Here is a 20306-nt window from a genome sequence, read left to right as displayed (position 1 = left end):
CTCGTTAATGCAGTCTCATACCTGGCTGTTCATTAGGCTCTAAAAGATGTAGGCCATAATGTCGCTGCCGCAAAGGGGAACAGGCAGAGGAACAGACACCCTTCCCCTCCCAGGGCGGCATAGCACCATAGTTAAATACACCGTCCACATATTTTTCGGTTGGGTATTATCTTTTGCTCAGATTTTCCCACCATCACTCAAGTCTGATTTTCAGGGACAAATGCGAGATCATTTACTTTCCATTGTTCACTTTGCATATCAAGAAATGTCGCGTGGCAGCATAAGTGGCCGCGTGGTTCAGAAAAAAGTCCTGGTACCTGCATGCCAGAGCTATGCTTGTAGAAGCTCATGGTCACCGGGATTCCATCTGGAGAAGGCGGGGAGACAGCACCAATCCCATCTGAGACCTCCCAGTGATATTGGCTCTGGTTGAGGCCTAGAGAATTCTCTGGGAGCTGTGGGACCCTTCACCCAGTTTTCTTCTTTGCTGCTGTGTGCTGTAAGATGGCGCTGGGGGCGGGTTGTGGGCATGACTTCTGGAATCAGAGGTTTCCTGGGAACCAGGGCGGCCCCATTGCAATTTGGAAAAAGTGTCCTGGTACCCCCATGCCAGAGCCATGCTTGTAGAAGCTTATGGTCACTGGGATTCCATATGGAGAAGTTGGGATGGCAGCAGCTACCCATCTGGGACCTCCCAGTGATATTGACTCTGTTTGGGGTCTGGAGCATTCTCCGGGAGCTGTGGGACCCTCCAGCCAGTTTTCTTCTTTGTTGCTGTGTGCTGTAAGATCCTCGCAAGCTACTTAGAGTATCTTGCCCGCACAGCAAAGCCTGGCAAGCTATCCGTAATGTATTCGATACGCCAAACACAGTAACAACAAGTCTCACAATGGAGACTTTACTGGGCTCACTCGAGAAAATCGATGAACAATGGGAGGACAGTGCAGTGCAGTGCAGTGCAGTGTATAAATATGACACAGAACATCTACAATAAAGCATAACAATTTTCACCATTTACTAAAGAGAATTATAATTCTGAGTGTATGGGATACTCTGGAAGTGTTTTGTTCTTCCTGATTCATGGATGTATCACCACAGCATAATATAATTTTATAATTTAGAATTTATTTGAATGGTTGATAATATTGGAATTGGGCAAGCAAGTCTTCGGTTCTCAAATGCAAGTGCCTACAGGTGATTTCACAGAAAGACTTCTTGGTAGCTATGTTCCTCTTCTCTTTCTTTTCTCACGACGTCCAACTTGATGAACAACCCTCAAGTCCAGCAGCAAATATTGCATCATCTCAGCGGGCCACACCCCCTGGGGACCCCCCACCCCACCCCTGGCAGAAGCACATGGGCTGCCTCCTCCAGGCGGACCAGCAGTTGGCCCAGCAGCTGTAGCCTCAGACACCGGAGTGGCTGGAGCAGCAAGGTAGTCAAATGCGGTGTCCAGTGCCAGATGCCAGCCAGGACGAGCATCAGGGGTGACCCTAGGGTCCAGCCTGCACCAGAGCATGCTGCCCTCGGGGCTGTCCCAGAGGAAAACAAAGACTCGGACCTGTGCTCACTGGGGCTCGTGATTCTTCTGTTTGCCCTTATCCTCAGCCCCCCCCCCCCATTTTTGTAGGCCCACTGGCCCCCGGGTCCCTTAGTGGGCACAGACCCGCACCCAACCTGCTCCTAAAGCTTTTCCTGCATTACAGGGAGCAACCCCCGGACAGCAGCACCTGGCAGGTTTCTCCCTACGCCCTCAAGCCCTGCCCGTCTGCAGGGACCGAGCAGCCGCCGTGGGCCAGGGCCACTGGAGGGACACGTTGCTGTCCAGTGTTCTTGCATCGCCTCGGGTCAGCCTAGATAGATGACTGTGGCCTTCGGGAGCCCCAGGAAGGGACCTGGTGCCACCTGCCACCTCCAGGCGAGCGGCGGGCCCCCATTGGGCACAGATCTGCATCCCACACCCTCCAGAGTGGTCAGGGCAGTGGGTTGGTAACTGGTCGTCCCCACTGGTCACGGAACCCCGTCACCACCAGTGCTTGAGGTATGCTTTGTGTAACTGTGGGAAATAAAGGTGTTACTTAAAAAAAAAGGTTCCTCTTTTCTTTTCTTTCCCATATCTTCTATTTGGTTTCCAAGTTCCGATTTTTATTACATTTTTTTCTTCTGAGTTTAAGGCCCATGACCTTCGCTCGGTTTGTCTTAGGGCGAAACCTCCCGCTGAGGGTTTTAGTTCTCATGTGATTTCTCTGAGACTGTGTGCTTAGGGGATCCTGTGCCCCGGCATAGCTGCTTTAAGTTGTTCTCATAGTGATGGGAAGGCTGGTGTGAAGTGAGCAGAGTGTCTCTCCTCAATATGATGACAGAGAGCAAATTTGGTGAAATGAGATTCAAAGACGAACCCAAGTCCTTGAGCGCCCTATCACAGGCTCCTGCAGGTAAGAAACATTTTCTGCAAAGTTCATGAGAAAAAGGATGGGGAAGGAAGAGTGTCAGCGAGGCATAGGTTTTATCAGGTGCTATTTTTTTCAGATTGGATGCAATTGGGAAATGTAGAACATGATTCTTTTATTTTGGGGTCTCCCTAACAATGCGCAGGGACCCTGAGAATCATTCCGAGTGATATTTTGTCAAGTCCAGTGCTAGGTCCTGAGGCCATCATGTTGCTGGCAGCTGTGTGTCAGATGCTCTCTGTTCAGGACCACATTCTGCAATGTCTAGAGAATGATGCAGGGTCTAGCAAATGCCCTTGTGCTTTTTCTCCCATGCCAAGAAGACAATAATTTTTTTTACTCTTTTTTTTATTATAAAATGTTTTAATAGTGAGACATCATGAGGTACAGTTGCAGACTTACACATTTTTGTACTTGGGTTTCAATTATACAATGATCAAACACCCATCCCTCCACCAGTGCCCATTTCCCACCACCACGGATCCCAGTATCCCTCCCACCCCCCATCCCCCCTATCCCACCCTGCCTCTGTGGCAGAGCATTCCCCTCTGTTCTCTCTCTCCTTTTGGGTGTTGTGGTTTGCAAAAGAAACATTGAGTGGCAATCATATTTGGTCTATAGTCTATTTTCAGCATGCTTCTCCCATCCTGGGAGGATCCTCCCAACACCTTTATTTGGTGTTCCCCTCTTTATCTGAGCTCCCTTTTCCCCTAGTAAGTGTGGTTGGCCTCCAAGTCATGGAGTAAAATTCCTGGTACTAATCTCGGCCATTCTTGGGTGTTAGTTTCCTATTTTGTTACTTTATGTTCCCCAGATGAATGCAATCTTTCTATGGAAGACAATAATTTTTAAGTGTGAATTATTAACCTAATAGGTGTGACCTTAGTTTAATGACATGATAAAGGTTAACTCTAAAAACTTAGCTGCTATGGCATCATTTAAGGATGGACAAAATTTTGTGGAAAATCTAGATAATTATTTGCCTGTAAAATGAAATACTTTGTAATACAAGAAAAGAGTGTTGAAAAACTGTCATAGAAAGATTTTTCTGGCAGTAGAAGGGCAGTAGAACTTTGGTGGGAAGTATGATCAGACTTACAAAATATACAATTGTGAAGATAACCCCCTGAAATTTCATAATTTTGTAAATCAATGAAAAATAAATATGCCTACCATGTGTTAAAAAGGTAGGTTCGTAAGTAATATGTAGTGATCCAATCATTTTGTAAATAAATCTGTAAAGTAAAAGTAAAAGTAAAGGCCCTCCCGTTGATCATCAATTTGCTCGAGCGGGCCCAGTAACGTCTCCATTGGAGACTTTGTTGTTACTGTGTCTGGCATATCGAATACGTCACGGGGAGCTTGCCAGGCTCTGCCGAGTGGGCGAGATACTCTTGGTAGCTTGCCGGGCTCTCCAAGAGGGGCGGAGGAATCGAACTCGGGTCGGCCATGTTGGCTGCGTGCAAGGCAAACGCCCTACATATTTGCATTTATTTAGATCATATATGTAAATTATTGTAGTTAAATATATGACAATTAAGTGACAGAAATATTTAATATTAACATATATTAAGATGGGGCTGGAGCAATAGCATAGCGGTAGGGCCGTTTGTCTTGCACGCAGCCAACATGGCCAACCCGAGTTCGATTCCTCTGCCCCTCTCGGAGAGCCCGGCAAGCTACTGAGAGTATCTCGCCCGCACGGCAGAGCCTGGCAAGCTACCCGTGACATACTCGATATGCCAAACACAGTAACAACAAAGTCTCCAATGGAGACGTTACTGGGCCCGCTTGAGCAAATCGATGAACAACGGGAGGACAGTGACAGTGACATATATTAAGATCAAAATATTTAAAATAGGAATCCTCAATTGTAGGAACTTATGCTCTTCCATGTTTTCCTAAATTTCTACAATGAATACTATTACTTCCTTCTCTTCTAAGCACAGCAGTAGGGAGTTTGCCTTGCACGCAGACAGCCCAGCCGAGCCGGGTTTGATTCCTCTGCCCCTCTTGGAGAGCCCAGCAAGCTACTGAGAGTATCTCACCTGAACAGCAAAGCCTGGCAACTACCCATGATGTATTCAATATGCCCAACACAGTACCAGCAAGTCTCACGATGGAGATGTTACTGGGCCCGCTTAAGCAAATTGATGATCAACAGGAGGACCATGACTGTGACCAATCACAAAAGAAGGAGAAAAGGAAATACTGGTCTAACTGTATTATCGATGAACTTAATTTGATTTCTCTTACAGCTCCCAGAGAGAAGACTAGGTTTCCAAAACTTAACACTGGTTGCCCCAAACTACTTCTTGCTGCATTGCTGATTCTTCTGCTGCTGAAAATCTCATTAGCAATTACCTTTACCAGTAAGTAGCTAATTGAATCTAGATGGGGTATCACCCTTACCTAAAGAGATAGCATCCTTTAGACACTGGCAATTAACAATGGATTTAACCAGAAAACTGAAAGAGAAGTCTTTTCTAGTTGAAATAAAAAAATGAGGCATCCATTGGAAACCTGGTTCTTTATTTGAATTTAGTTACTCTTCCATGAAATAATGAAACCAGTTCTACTTGGAGAAAGTAAAGAGTATTTGTACGTGCCCACATTTGTGTTGTAAAGTGAAACCCAGAGGTTATCATTGTCTACATTAGACTGTTGGGTCTTGAGTACAAATGTCTATTTCTTAATAATGTTGTTCAGGCCCTTTAAATAGAGATACATAGTTTGGGAAGACCAAACAGAAAAGGAAATAAAAAATATTTCAGACAAGATTTCCTATGGAATATTTAGCTTATTCCTTTTTATCCTACCCTATGTAGGTCTTCAAAAAGTCAGTTGCAAAGAGGTTGCTATCCACATCCTGCTATCTGCAATGTGCACAACCTTGGCTTTAAGTAAAAAAATTTGGGCCATACCCAGAAGTGTTCTGGATCTATTCCTCACTCTGTTCTCAGGGATCACTCCTGGTGTGGCTTAGGGAGCCATCTATCTACTGTACTATGTCTTCAGCCATTAGCTTTAAGTATTTATAATATTTAATAATGCACATGTTTGGATGTATATTTTATTAATTTATTTGGTCATTCAATATGCAATGATGACTGCCAACTTTTATTTTTTCAGCACTGGGAACAATCAGAAAATAAAAAAAAACCCACAGGTAAATTTTCCCACAATAACAAGAAGTTCAGTGAAGAGTAGAAAATTGTAAAATTATTGTTTTCAACATTAAATAAGTGTGTGTGTGTAAGAGAGAGAGAAACACAGAGACAGATAGATTTTCTGAAGGAAGGGTTTTCTAGAGCCATATGTATTAAAATTGCAGAGAGGAAAGATAGCATAGGAAAATATGGACAGCTTAATTGTACATAACTGGAACATATAATGATAAGTGAACTGTGAGAAATAAAGTTGTAGATACAAAGAATAAATGGTCCTCAGAGCATGAAGAGTGCTGTGTACAGTACTAATAGTCTGGAATTTTGTTTGATTGTTTTGGGGGGTATTACTTCATGGTGCTCATGGCTATTAATTCAGAACTTGGGGTTGTCCCAAGAGATGCTGAGGATAGAGTCAAGAGCACCTGTATGGGAAACATGCAGTCATCACTTGGAGCTCTTTCTCCAGCCTCAATTTTATTTTCTCCCTCTGAAGTGGGAAGAGATGTGAATTTTTAAAAATGATCCTCTTTTTAAATGTATAAAGCAGTCTACACTTAGTGGTTAAAATAGCAAGCATCTGTTTCTGTGATTTGGCAGGTTTTTTTTTTTTTTGCATTTTGTGTCACAACTGAAGATGCACAGGGGTTACTCCTGGCTCTGCACTCAGAAGTTACTCCTGGCAATGGTCAGGGGACGATATGGGATGCTGGAAATCGAACCCAGGTTGGCCGCGTGCAAAGCAAACGCCCTACCCATTATGCTATCTCTCCAGCTCTTGCTTTGGCAGTTTGAACCAATCAACTGGGAGATTCTTTAGATTTAATTGAAATCTGGAGCGATAGCATAGCGGGTAGGGCGTTTGCCTTGTAAGCAGCTAACATGGCCGACCCAGGTTCAATTCCTCAGTCACGCTCGGAGAGCCTGGCAAGCTACCGACAGTATCTCACCCATGCGGCAAAGGCTGGCAAGCTACCCGTGATGTATTCAATATGCCAAACACAGTAACAACAAGTCTCACAATGGAGATGTTACTGGGCCTGCTGGAGCAAATCGATGAACAACGGGAGGACAGTAACAGTGACAGTGACATTCCCACATAAACAGTCAGGTAGCAGTTGGGGACAAGTTTGTGTTTGAAGAAGAACATGTTAGTTGGAAATTTGTTCACATTTATTTCATAATTCCCCAGACTAGCCTGAGTTTATCACACAGGTGATTTTTAGGTTTCTGAAAGTGGATGTCAGAGAAATTTCTTGAAACCACAGTACAGAACTGATAAGAATGCTCTCTATATTCTGATGGCTAAGGAAGCTTTAAAATCATCCCAGTTTTCTGGTCCTCTCCTGCTCCCCAATGGTGGGGTGTGAGGGACTGCACCCCAGGTCCTCACACATGCCACACAAACATACTACCATTCATAACAAACTCCCTCACACAAACTAAAGGAAGTCTAAGAGTTGTCTCAAGTTGAAGTGATACAGAATTAGATTCACTTGTTGAAGAGTAATATTGAAAATGAGTGTGGCTACAGGAGAGGGGGAAACTTTTGGACATTCTTGAATATATCACAGTTATTGAGAGTCACTGTAGAATTTAAAAACTGGAGTTGATCTGGTGATCAAATTTGACATATAGAAGAAATGCGCATTTGATGGTGTTAATTGAACATTGCAAAACAAAGTTGAAGACAGAAAATAGAATACCAATTCTTTATCCATTTGCAAAACAGTGAAAACTTGCCCTATTTGATTTTTAAAAGATGCAAGAAGACTCTTGAGATTAAGTAGCATCAGAAAGGGGGTAGTTGGAGGGGGGTGATGGGAGGGTACCTGGGGACACTGGTGCTGGGAAATGTACACTGATGGAGGTGTGGGTGTTGGAACACTGTGTGGCTGAAATCTAATCAATGAACAGCTTTGGAAGGGTCTATCTCACATTGATTCAATAAAAATGTTTAAATAAAGGAGTATCATAAAGAAAGGTGAGGCAGAATCAGGAAAGAGTGGGATCACACTAATGAAATGAAGAGAGCCTGGTTCAAGAATTGCAAGAGGTCAAGAATTGCAAGAGGTCAAGAAGAGAACCTTTTTTAAAAAAATAATTTGAATCACTGTGAGATAGTTACAAAGCTTTCATGTTTGAGTTTCATTCATGCAATGATCGAACACCCATCCCTCCACCAGTGCACACTTTACACCACCAATGTCCCCAGTATACCTCCACCATCCCAATCCTCCCCCTGCTTCCATGGCAGACATTTCCCCCCATATTCCCTCTCTCTACTTTTGGGCAATACGGTTTACAATATAGATACTGAAAGGCTATCTTGTTTGGTCTTTTATCTACTTACAGCACACATCTCCCATTCCAATTCCTCCAACTGTCATTGACTTAGTGATCCCAAGAAGAGAAGCTTTAGAAGTGTCCCAAGCATGTGGTTGGAGCATTACAAGAGTGGAGTGTGAAGTGGAAGGCGGCATTGTTGGTCAGGGACAGAGAGTGAGGTGAGGAAGAAAAAGACAAATTTTGTCATTTACAGGGGGAGCGAGGTCTACCTCAAAATTGAGAGAGGTTGAGTGTACTGGTGTTTAGCGGAGTGACAGTTGGGATAGATGGAAGGGAAAGGATTAAGAAACAAAGTCCTTTAGATATGAGATTAGATATGAGAAATTGTCTACAGGTAACCTAGATCTCAGAATTGATGGTTTTCTTCCCCAAAGACATGATTTTACATCCTCAGATAGAAATGGTTAACCATTTATCAGCTCTTTACCCTTCTCCAAGGTTTAGCATTTGCATGTTTTTCACCAGTTACTGTTGAACGTGAGGATGGATAATAGCCCTTAGGTCATTATACAAGAATTATCATAGCATCTTTTCTCCCATTCTGAAAAATGTCTGCAGTCTCAACATCTGTAGGATTAGAAAGTGTTGAATGCTTGGCAATGAGATATTTTTTCAGTTAGCATCTTTCTACTTTTTTTAAAAAAAATTTTATTAGTGGGTTTCATTCAAGAAAGTAACAGTTAAGGGAAAAGCCTTAGCAGTAGGAGAAAAATGAATGGTATCATTTTTTTTCTAGCTTTCTTTCTAAACTGTTTTAAACTTGTTCAAGAAGAAACGTTTACCCAAGAAGTGACTCAGACTTTGTTGGAATGTAGGAAAGAAAACTTGGTCATGGAAGGTAAGAACGAAAAGGCTAATAAGAACTAATAACTAATAACTAATAAGAACTAATAGGTAAGAACTAATATATTCACATGAGTTGCTGAATATAAGGATGAAGATAAAAAATCAGTAGTTCCAGTAGGTTCATGGGTCAAGCATACTTCAATGATGTTTCAAAAACAGTTTTAAGTGTACATATATATGTCATACATTATTTCGTGAGTGTATCTTTGATTAATCTGTGAAAATGCGATTGCATAGCTTTTGGGTTTCTTCTCTTTTTTTTTGTCACACCTGAAGGTGCTCAGGGCTCAACATTGGTTCTTCATTTTGGGATCACTCTTGGTGACTCTGAGTACATTATGGGGTGTCGGGGTGAAATCCAGGTCAGCCATATGGAAGACAAGTGCCCTGCCCCCTACTACCACTCCATTGGATTTCTTCAGTCTTCATTTCTTATGTTCTCTCTTATTCCCCTCACACGTCCGTTAAAACTGACTTCCTCAAGAGAGATCTCACACAGTTGTGTTTTAAGAAAGCAGAAATCTTTCATGCATATAAATGGTTTCCTAGAGAATACACAGTTGGGTAGGGTTGAAGCTGTGATATTCTGTTGTGTTTCAGTTTCCTCCACTTTTGAAGGTTCCAGAATGGCAACACAATGTCACTGTGGGTTGCAATGACACAACAAACTGAGCACCTTAAACAATTGATATTTATTTTCTTCTAAACCCTGAAGAGGCTGAAGGGCTGAGGTCAGGTACCAGCAGGATTGGTTTCTGTTGAGGAAGGTGTCTCTGGCTCATGGGTTGCTGTTTTCCTGCTGCGACCTCAAATGACTTCTCATCTTTTACATAGGTCAGGGAGAGAGGAGAAGGACAGAAGGAGAGAGGGAAAGGAGGTGAGAGAAAAAAATGAAGAGAAAGAGAGCATAGAAAGAGAGGAAGAAGGAGATATGGAGAAGAGGGAGAGAGGGCAGGAGAGAGAGGGAGAAACATTTCCAGTACATCTTCTTCTTTTTGAAAGGTCAAGAGTTTGACTGGGTTAAAAGGTCCTACTCTTCTGACCTACCTTAAACTAACTTAAACAAACCAGAGTGTTTTATTTTCTAAAAGACTCTGCCTCTAAATCTAATCTCATTGAGGTTCACAGTTTCAGCTCATGTGTTTTAGGTGAACACAATTTAAATCATGCCCATTTTTGAGAATTCAGTGGTTCTTGTTATAAAGAGAAAATTTTCCATTGAAAAATGGGACATTTTTGCATTTTCTTCTATGATTCTGAAACTTTTTTTAATGGTCCTCCCACATATACATCGAGTGGTTTTCAGGGTTACTCCTGGCACTACACTTTGGGATCGCTCCAAGTGAGGCCCAGGGGAACACTTGTGGTACTAGATACTGAATTTGGATCTGCCATGTACAGGCAAACGCACTACCCATGGACTCTTTCTCCAGCTCCCAAGTCCGCGCATTGAAAAATACTTTGATTCTAGCTACCTTTACTGACTACACACAAGCAAGGAAATGTGAAAATGCCTGTTACTGCCTGATGATGGTGGGTTCAACCTACATGATGCCTGATGGGGATGGATCCTTCTAACTGTTGAGTGAACATGGCCTCTGTGATTCCACAGGATCTCTTTTGCTCTTTAATTTTTCACAACACACAGCCCAGCAAGCTACCGAGAGTATTCGATATGCCAGACACAGTAACAACAAAAGTCTCCAATGGAGACGTTACTGGGCCCGCTCGAGCAAATCGACGATCAACGGGAGGGCCTTTACCTTTACCATACTTAAAATTACTTGTCTCTGGTCAAAGTTTTACGGCACTAGTCTTGTATGTGGTTAAGAATGGTTTTATTTCTGACATAAAATCTGCCCCCCCAAGGACCATCAAGGCTTGTTCCTGAGCATAGAGCCAGGAGTAACCCCTGAACATTGCTGGGGGTGATCCCCAAACAATAAAAACATCACTTGTCTTATATGTACTAATATGGCCAAGTATCAACACAGGCAAATCCTGGAGCTGCTGCCCGAAGAATTGGAAGTCATTTGGTTCAAATTGCTACTTTTTTTCTTCTGAGAAAAAAAATTGGACTGACAGCGAGAAGCACTGTGCAGGGATGCAGGCGCATCTGCTGGTGGTTGACAGCAAGGAGGAGCAGGTACTTTTGGATCACCATTGGAGTCACGATCCTGCCGGCTTTGTCCCCAGCTCCTGCTTGGAAGGAAGTTCTCATGGTCAGGGGTGTTGCTGCTGAGACATAAGACTTTGGATAAAATAGATGGGATCAGATAGCAAGTCTTTGCGTTCTACACCGTCTTTTGATTCCAACTAAATCTTCCCCTTGCACTCCCCCATAATATTGTGGAAAATTGAGAGTATTATGTGGAGGCTTGAGTGAAAGATGGGTATATTTGAACCTGAAATATCAGTTCATTATTACTGTTTCAATGGGGGCTATTTCTGAGGTTGCTCCTAGCAGAGAGGTTAATCTACTGGCAGCTGATATGCTTTTGGTGTGTCAGCCTTGAGAATGACCTCTAGCATTTTGTAGCCAAAATGCTACTGGCGGATTAGGGTGGCCTGACCCTTATGGTCTCTAAGCACTAATAAAATGACAACAACTGCCACAACAATAAGCAGAAAGAAGAAATGAACAATACATGATCAATTGAAAAAAGCCCTAAAGTGAAACAGGAAAGGAATAAACAGCGATGAAGTGAAATAACTTAAGAAGTTATCAAAGGAAAGAGAAATCATGTTAATAATTTCTCTCCGGAGCTTTGCAGGCTCCCTTCTCCTACTGATGAAGTGGGGGTGAGTGTGAGATGATGATTCACTGTGATCATGGACAGAAATCTCTGCCCTGTGTGTTGGGTACTAAAGTTCTCTAATTGATTCTGCTCTGAATTCCTGATTAAAATCCCAATGCTGGGCTGGAGTGATAGCACAGTGGGGAGGGCGTTTACTTTGCACGCGACTGATCCGGGTTTGATTCCTAGCATCCCATATAGCCACCCCCCCCCCCCCGAGCACCATGAGGAGTAATTCCTGAGTGCAAGAACTAGGAGTAACCCCTGCCGGGTGTGACCCCAAAAGAAAAAAATCCTAATCGCCAAAGGGATATAGGAAATTGTGTCAGTGGAGCATCCTCAGGTATGAGACAGAACCCTTCATGAATTAGTGTTCTTAGAAAAAAGACCCCTCATACTTATTTCCCTTCTCTCCATGTAACTTCACTATGAGAGGTATCAATTTTGAAGAGGAAAGGGGGTCTTTTCCTGATCATACTGTTCTTCTGATCTGGGGACATCAGTCTACATAACTATTTCAGTTGTTTATAAGCTGCCCTATCTGTGAGAGGCCTGAACACCTAAGACAAACACCATCTTCCCAAGAGATGCCTTTGATCCTGTATTGTTCAGTCACAGAAGACCTAGACCTCTGGGGCAGACCCTGGATGTCTTTCCTTGGACCTTTTCATTTTGGTGTTCTCTTTTTCCTATGGCGATAAAGGATGTAAAATCTAGGTGACTGCTATAAGCTCTAACTCCTATTCTTTCCTAGGACTTTATTAAGAATAATTCGAAAGAGAATCAAACTTATTATTTGGGGCTGTCAGATCTGAAGAATGGTCACTGGGAATGGGTTAATGAGACACCATACAATCCAAGTGTCACGTGAGTATTGAATTTGGTAAGAGGATCCTGAGTCCTGCAGACTGTAGGGACGTCAGGGTGCTCCAACTAGCACCTTTTCAAACAATATTGCTCAAGCATAACTTCTGAACTTCTGAACATTAGTTTGCATGTTCAAATTTGCATCTTGCTACTAATCACCTCAAGAAGTCTATAGAGCGTCATTTTCTCTTTCTCTTTGTAGGAAGGAGGACAGTGAATTTAAGAGTTTAGATAACACAGGAAACTTTTTTCTGTAGTGGTCAGATGATCTTTCAGCCCAGGTTTATTAGATATGAAAGCCTGTGCTTGTGAAATTTTTATATTAAGTATAATAAAATTCATGTCAAGAAAAATCATAGCCATCCTTAAAATAGCACAGCGGGTAGGGCGTTTGCCTTGGATGCAGCAGGCCCAGATTCAATTCCTCTGCCCCTCTCGGAGGGCCCAGCAAGCTATCGAGAGTATCCTGCCTACACAGCAGAGCCTGGCAAGCTCCCCGTGGCATATTTGCTATGCCAAAAACAGTAAGAACAAGTCTCAGAATGGAGACATTACTGTTGCCCACTCGATCAAATCCTTAAAATTTAATCCTTACCAAAAAACAATAAGCTAAGTTCTGATAGTCCTAAATTATGTTATATTTAAATAGGCTAAAAAACCCTTACGGGCCAGTGCAATAGTGTAGCAGGTAGGTGTTTGCTTTGTACGTGGTACCCCCAGATTCAGTAGCTGGTGGCCCTTATGGTACAAGAGCACTTACAGGAGTAATTCCTGAGTTCAGAGCTAGAAATTACCTCTGAGCAATACTAGATGTGACCCAAAAAGCCAACTTCTCCCTCCCAAAATCCCCAACCTTACTTTTAAATCCTTTAGTACAATTTAGTATGTTAATACCTTAGAGATTCATGTGAACTAGGTGAAAAATTTAGGGATAGAATCTAGTATGATTTTTTTAGATTACGAACAGAATAAGATATAATGATCTCTGATAATAATAGAATCAGATATTTATTTTTAAGAGGTGTAATTTATTTAAAAATTATTTCCCCCTTAGCGATAGCACAGCAGTAGGGCATTCGCCTTACAAGCGGCCAACATGGCCGATCCGAGTTCGATTCCTCCGCCCCTCTCAGAGAGCCCGGCAAGCTACCAAGAGTATTCGATATGCCAAACACAGTAACAACAAAGTCTCCAATGGAGACGTTACTGGGCCCGCTCGAGCAAATCGAGCAAACTTTATAATAAACACTGCAGTTTGCAAAGTTGTTCATGATGATTTTACAAAGGCACTCAATATTTCAACACCAATCCCACCACCATTATACCTACCCTCCACCATGGTCTCCATTTTTTCCCAACCACCCCTTCTAGTGAAGATTGTTGTATCCCACCATGAAGCCATTGAACTGTTTTATAGGAGATTACTAAGATGTTGTTACAGGTTAAGTCTTCTTTTCCTATTTTATTAAGCGAGATTGGTTCCTTCTACATTACATCCCGTCCAATCTCATATGCTACTCTTGGTTTATCAGTTTTATAGAGTTTGAGATGTTGTGCAGCTGCAAATGCTCCAGGAAGTCCAAAACTTTTCAAGGGGTGATGCAGCTGGAATTAAATTTTTAACTGGGTCACAGTTTTGGGGCGTGTGTGTGTGTGTGTGTGTGTGTGTCTGTGTGTGTGTGGCTGCCAGGGCTTTCGGAAGTACAGAGAGAGTTTGGAAGGTAGCCCATCCCCAATTCCATGAAAACCTGGAGGTTTTGGTCACAAAATCTGCATACCTCAATGGATTAATTTCTGGGTGATGTTTGTCCCGAGCAGTGTAGTTCGGCTTGGTGCATGGCAACAGTTGTGGAGTGTGGGAGCTTTCAGTTGCTGGAGTTCTACTTTCCAGGCTCTAAGCTCACCCGGCCTTCTCTGGAGTGCCTTTGATGATTCAGCCTTGCATGAGACATAGAAACACAAATCAAACATATTTTATTTATTTATTTATTTATTTATTTTTGTGGTCACTCCTGGCTCTGCACTCAGGAATTACTCCTGGTGGTGTTTGGGGGGCATATGGGATGCTGGGAGTTGAACCCAGATCAGCTGTGTGCAAGGCAAATGCCCTACCCACTGTGGTATCACTCTAGCCTGAATTGAAGATATTTTAAACAAGTCTCATACTCCAAAAGTAGTACATAAAAAATCCCACACTATCGATATGACCAGGATAAAATTTTTGATCACTAAGGGGAGCCCATGGAATCAGGGCACAAGCATGGACTGAGAGAGGCAGGTTTACAAGGGAGGGTGTCTGACACAAGGGAATAGGGCAGCTCTGGGGGATGGCAGCCCCATTTTCAGGGGAAAGGCCAGTAACAGATGAATGCCATTTGTGAGGAGTGGGGAAGAGATTTGTGTGTCTCTGATCTGACCTCCATAACGCTCTATGGCAGCCCTTGCTTCACTGTCTCTTTTCAAAGACAATTTGAGAAACATACTTACCCTGTTCTCCTTTTTCAGGTTCTGGCACCCAGGAGAACCCAATAAGGACTATGAACATTGTGTTGTATTAACTTTTCGTTCTGAATGGGGTTGGGGTTGGTTTGATATCCCTTGTAATTTGCATCAAGAATCAATTTGTGAGATGTTGAAGATCTACATATGAATGGAGCATTCTCCGTGAACAGTGGTAGAGTTGTCCTTGTTGATTACAGAAAGAGTTCATTTGCTTTCATGCATCTCATAAGTAAGGAACAAGGAAGCTTTCAGAAGTCTAACACTTATGATGACTCAGTATATCTCTTATTTTTTTCTTTTTGGGTCACTCCCAGCAATGCACTGGATACTCCTGGATCTGCACTCAGGAATTATTCCTGGTGGTGCTTGGGGGACCATATGGGATGCCCGGGATCGAACCTGGGTCAGCCACGTGCAAGGGAAACGCCCTACCCGCTGTACTATTGTACAGCGGGTAGGGCCCCTTAGTGCATCTCTTCTTTCATTTATTAATTCATAAATACAACATTTGTTAAGCATTTTCCAATGAAGATACCATGTCAGAGAACCTTTATGTTGGCAACGAGCGGGAATTTGAGTCTCCTCTAATTTTTGTCTAATTGCTCAGGGGTTAGCTGTGATTACATTATCTGGTTCCCTGTTTCAAATTCTCTCTTTATTGATTGATCAGCAACAAAATAATCCCAAGTGTTAATTTTGATAGCACAGCGGTAGGGTGTTTGCCTTGCACGCAGCCAACATGTCCCACCCGAGTTCGATTCCTTTGCACCTCTTGGAGAGCCCGGCAAGTTACCGAGAGTATCTCGCCCACAGGCCAGAGCCTGGCAAGCTTCCCGTGACGTATTCGATATGCCAAACACAGTAACAACAAAGTCTCCAATGGAGACGTTGCTGGGCCCGCTCGAGGAAATCGATGATCAACGGGAGGGCCATTACTTTACTTTACTTTACTTTACGAGCTAGATAGGAGTTTCTGAATTAAAATCACATTATGAAACATTTGAAAAATAATACATGTCAATGAAAGGAAAGCTTCAGCTTTGACCCAGTACACTCTGTCTGTAAACAATTCTTGGGTGATGAACAGGCTAGTATTCCTCAGAAATTTTGATATTATTTTAGTTTTATCATAGTGTATGCTTTTTTAAAATATCAGTTATGAAGAGTGCTATTAAAAATAAATAATCCTTTCTGGTGTGGAGTAGGCTTTTGGGATGACTTAACTTCAGCCATGAGGGTCCTACAGCAGGGAGTAAAAGCTAACAAAGACTTCAAACTCAAATCATTTCTTCTTGCTTAGGTGTCTCACTAATTGACACTTTGGTATCAGTGTCATACTTGTTCTGCGTGGAATTATGATCAAATTGTATATTTACATATTCTTTTTAGTTAAGTTCTTACAATATGCTACAATATAAAATAGGATATTTGATAGACTGGGGGCCCCTGTCTGTTGCAGACATAGGTAGAGAGACATTAGAAGTGAAAGAATATAAGTTTATTGGGGTGCGTTCCTGGATGAATTCTACATGGTTCCTGGAGTGGCCGAGTTAGAGCTTTGACCTGGAGAGACTAGTCAGGCTTTAAAGTGTCTTGGGAGGGAAAAGGCGCAAACACAGTGGAATGTGTCGGACCTGGCCTTCTGTTATCTGTAGGGGGTCTTGATGTGAGGAAGCATGGATTGCAGCCTTGTAGATTTCTAGGTGGTTTAGAAGATTTCTAGGTGGTCCTCTGGCTGGAGGGAGGGTGATCTTTTATTTTAGGAGTGTTACTATCTCATAGCCAGTCACCAGTTGGTGCCAGCAAACCTTACAATATTTAGAGTAAAACCTATAGTGTATTGCCCATTATGATCGTTGTAATTGATCATGATGAATCTCATTCTCACTGCGGTAATCCTGGGGATTCTTTAGCTCGGTGCTTGATGCAACCAAGTAATTGCGCTTGTCACCCTGTGTTTGAATTCATCTGAAGACTAGCAACTTTTATATATATATCTAAATATGTCCATGGTTTGAAGGATTTTCCAGTTTACTTTCAAGAAAGTATTGGAGTGATAGCACAGCTGGTAGGGCGTTTGCCTTGCGCATGGCCGACCCGGGTTCGATTCCTTCGTCCCTCTCAGAGAGACCGGCAAGCTACCTAGAGTATCCTGCCCACATGGCAGAGCCTGGCAAGCTCCCCATGTCATATTCGATATGCCAAAAATAGTAACGATAACAGGTCTCATATCCCCTGATCCTGAAGTTCTTCCAATCATTGGAAAAGATGAGTAAGGAGAGGCTGCTAAAATCTCAGGGCTAGGAGGAATAGAGAAGTTATTGGTACTTGCTCGAGTAAATCAACGGACAACGGGATGACAGTGATGTCAGTGATACAGTGATTTGGGAGTATCATGCTGCCAATAGGTCAACCTATACCTGTGGGGCAAGTGCATCAGCAGTTTGATGGTGCCTTCAGGCTTCCTGACACCCCCAAATTGCCACTGTGCCTTTTCCGGACCCCAGCAACTTGGGACCAAGGTTACCAAGAAATTGAAGGTAAAGGTAAGGTAAAGGCCCTCCCCTTGATCGTCGATTTGCTCGAGCGGACCCAGTAACGTCTCCATTGGAGACTTTGTTGTTACTGTGTCTGGCATATCGAATACTCTCGGTAGCTTGCCGGGCTCTCCGAGAGGGGCGGAGGAATCGAACTCGGGTCGGCCATGTTGGCCGCTTGTAAGGTGAACGCCCTACCACTGTGCTATTGCTCCAGCCCACCAAGAAATTAAACAGCTAAAAGTTAGGAATGTGCAAGCCACACTCACAAATAACCTCCGGCTAAGCTATACGAGCTCATTTATTTGCCTTGTTACAGAGACCCATAGATAATCTCGAAGAGATCAGAACCCACAGTTAACCTTGGACCCATGCATGGCTGAACAGACTGGGGTAAATTGGAGGGGGTTGTTGGCCTGGTGGCTCACCCAAGCAGACCCCCCAGTAGCCACTACTTCCAAATACAAAATTGCTGCCATCCCCCAGCCTGACTCCACCGTCTCAGGATGGATCTCACCAAGATATAATCTGCTGAAAATTCGGGTATGAGGGTTTTGTGACTGAAATCTTCAGGCTTTCACAGAGTTGGAGTCTGCTACCACCCCCCCCATTTCTCAATACACATGGAAGCACTGGCAGCCACCCTTGCGAACCAACTCCAGCGCCACCCTGTAAACTCTATTACTAGTCTTGCTTCAGAGATTCATAAATAAATCTCAAAAGAGATCAAAAGCCAGAGACACAGCACGAGTTCTGGAAGACACCACAGATTCGGACATCTCTCCGGGCTCCATATCGAACCAATTTCACCAGAGCACCCCAGATGAAGCAGGTGCTGTCTCCCCACCTACTCCAAGTGGAGTCCCAGCGACCAAGAGCTTCCACAAGCAAGGCCCAAGTATGTGGGTTCCAGGACTAAATCTCCATGCCGCATGGTGGCAGAGGCTCCAGGGTGTCCCTATCTGGCATCCTGCCCAGTCGCCAGCCTGGCTGTCAGCCCACAATGTGCCTCCTGGTACCACCTTGGCACACCAACAGCCCTGGTCCAAAGATGCCTAATTGAATCTCAAAATGGATTAGTGCCCTACAGAAATGTCTCCAAAAACCAACCATTTACAATTTATAGAATTCCAGAAGCGTGTGGCCGCAGCACCCAAGATTTTCAAAATGAGGAGTGGACAATAAATGATCTAGCATCTGCCCCTGGCAGGAAGACTTAAATGGTGGTAGGAAAAATTCGAGCAAAACATAAAATGCCCAAAAGTAGAGAGAGTGTATTGGGGAAATTGCCTGCCATGGAGGCAGGGTGAGGATTGTGATGGGAGGTGGGGATATACTGGGGGCACTGGTGGTGAAAAGTTTCCACTGGTGAAGGGAGGGGTGTTCGACCATTTAACGACTAAATATCAAACATGCAAGCTTGGAACTGTGTCTCATGGTGGTTAAAAAAAGAAAAGTAATGTGGAGTTCATGCCCCATTCAATCAGCTTAATCAATGGCTGAATAAACAGCAGAACTCCTACATTAAAAAAATTAAAAAAAAATAAAAAGTAAAGTTTTGCTTAGCAGGGCCAGATAAACAATAGAATGCTTAAGATAACTTGCCTTACATGCAATTATGCTAATTTTATAACATATCAATTTTATTGATGTACTAAGATTTACAACACTCTATATGCTATTCAGGCATACATTATTTAAATATGCCTCCCATCACAAAATACCAGCTTCTCTCCATCAGTATTCCTTGAACCCTTCTCAGTCTCCTTTCTCCCCATGGGGCAGTTTTATGGACATAATCTTCAGTTCTGATGACTTTGGTCTTTGATTGTTCCCTTACTGTTTCTTTCTATCCCACATATGAGAAACCTTTCAAAATATTTATTGTTTTTGCTTTTGTTTTGCATCACAACTGGATATGCTAAGGGGTTACTCCTGGGTCTGCACTCAGCAGTTACTCCTGGTGGTGTTTGGAAACCGCATGGGATGCTGGGATGGAACCTGGTCAGCTGCATGCAAGGCAAGTGTCTGACCAGCTGTACTATCCCCCTGCAATCAAAGGCAAGTTTCTTCTGATCACAGAAGGGACTGAGAAGCAAGAAAAGGGAGAAAACTTGAATGAAATCTTTGTGTTAGATCGGAGTGCAAGGTATCCTTGTTGAGGCATTGTTGAATTTTCAATATATTAAAAAATGAAATGACGTGTGTGTGTGTTTGTGTATGTGTGTGTGTGTTTGATGCAAAGAAAGAGGGAAATAAGTGAGAGAATGGAATAATAAACCTTTGAGAAGAGTTAAATCTAGGGTGTATACTCTAGAAAGATTCCGCATGGAGAATTTAATTGCTGGTGTTTCTTTCTGAACCAGGAGAAAAACATTCCGATATAGCTTTTAGTTGATCTCCATCTCCATTCTGAGTTTTTTTCTTTTATCAGTGGCTACTCCCAGCTGTGTTTGGGGGTTGCTGTTGTCTGTGCTGGGGCACCCAGTGGTGCTAGATATAAAATCTGGGTGTCCTGTTTGCAAAGCATGCCTTTAGCACATGGACTATCTCTCCAATCCTCCTTCTCCATTCTGATGGCATTACATTTTTCTAAACAAAAGTAACATATGCATCTGCATAATTTTCTGTTGTGGAGTGGTGTTGGAGGCTGGAGGTGAGAGAAGGGAAATTTGGAGTTGTCTCTTCCTCTAATTTCTGATAGAGACGCCAACTTTGGGAGATGGTGGACATGTCTAGGGCTAGCATTAGAGTTAGGCTTAGGCTTACTATAGACTTAAGAAGTGGGAG

At 43.0% G+C, this 20306-nt stretch overlaps 1 protein-coding gene across 1 annotated transcript; it reads left to right on the top strand.

The window, feature by feature from the left end:
• The first annotated feature begins 2353 nt into the window (after nucleotides 1-2353).
• On the top strand, nucleotides 2354-15127 carry LOC130042528 (C-type lectin domain family 4 member A-like). The gene is made up of 6 exons (XM_056134710.1): nucleotides 2354-2435; nucleotides 4709-4822; nucleotides 8703-8804; nucleotides 10807-10958; nucleotides 12365-12477; nucleotides 14983-15127. The coding sequence occupies exons 1-6, from the start codon at nucleotides 2354-2356 to the stop codon at nucleotides 15125-15127; spliced, it is 708 nt and encodes a 235-aa protein (XP_055990685.1).
• The last annotated feature ends 5179 nt before the right edge of the window (nucleotides 15128-20306 follow it).

The sequence above is a fragment of the Sorex fumeus genome, unplaced genomic scaffold (assembly GCF_029834395.1).
Source record: "Sorex fumeus unplaced genomic scaffold, SorFum_2.1 ptg000101l, whole genome shotgun sequence".
NCBI lineage: Eukaryota > Metazoa > Chordata > Mammalia > Eulipotyphla > Soricidae > Sorex > Sorex fumeus.
Note: the sequence above shows the minus strand (reverse complement) of the source record. Positions and strands in the feature narration are given on the sequence as shown.

Excerpts from the sequence above, each read along its gene's own strand:
- LOC130042528 (XM_056134710.1), top strand. The coding sequence starts at position 2,354 with ATGATGACAGAGAGCAAATTTGGTGAAATGAGATTCAAAGACGAACCC. Across the intron at positions 2,436-4,708 it reads CCTATCACAGGCTCCTGCAG|CTCCCAGAGAGAAGACTAGG; the intron begins GTAAGAAACATT and ends TTTCTCTTACAG. Across the intron at positions 4,823-8,702 it reads ATTAGCAATTACCTTTACCA|CTTTCTTTCTAAACTGTTTT; the intron begins GTAAGTAGCTAA and ends TTTTTTTTCTAG.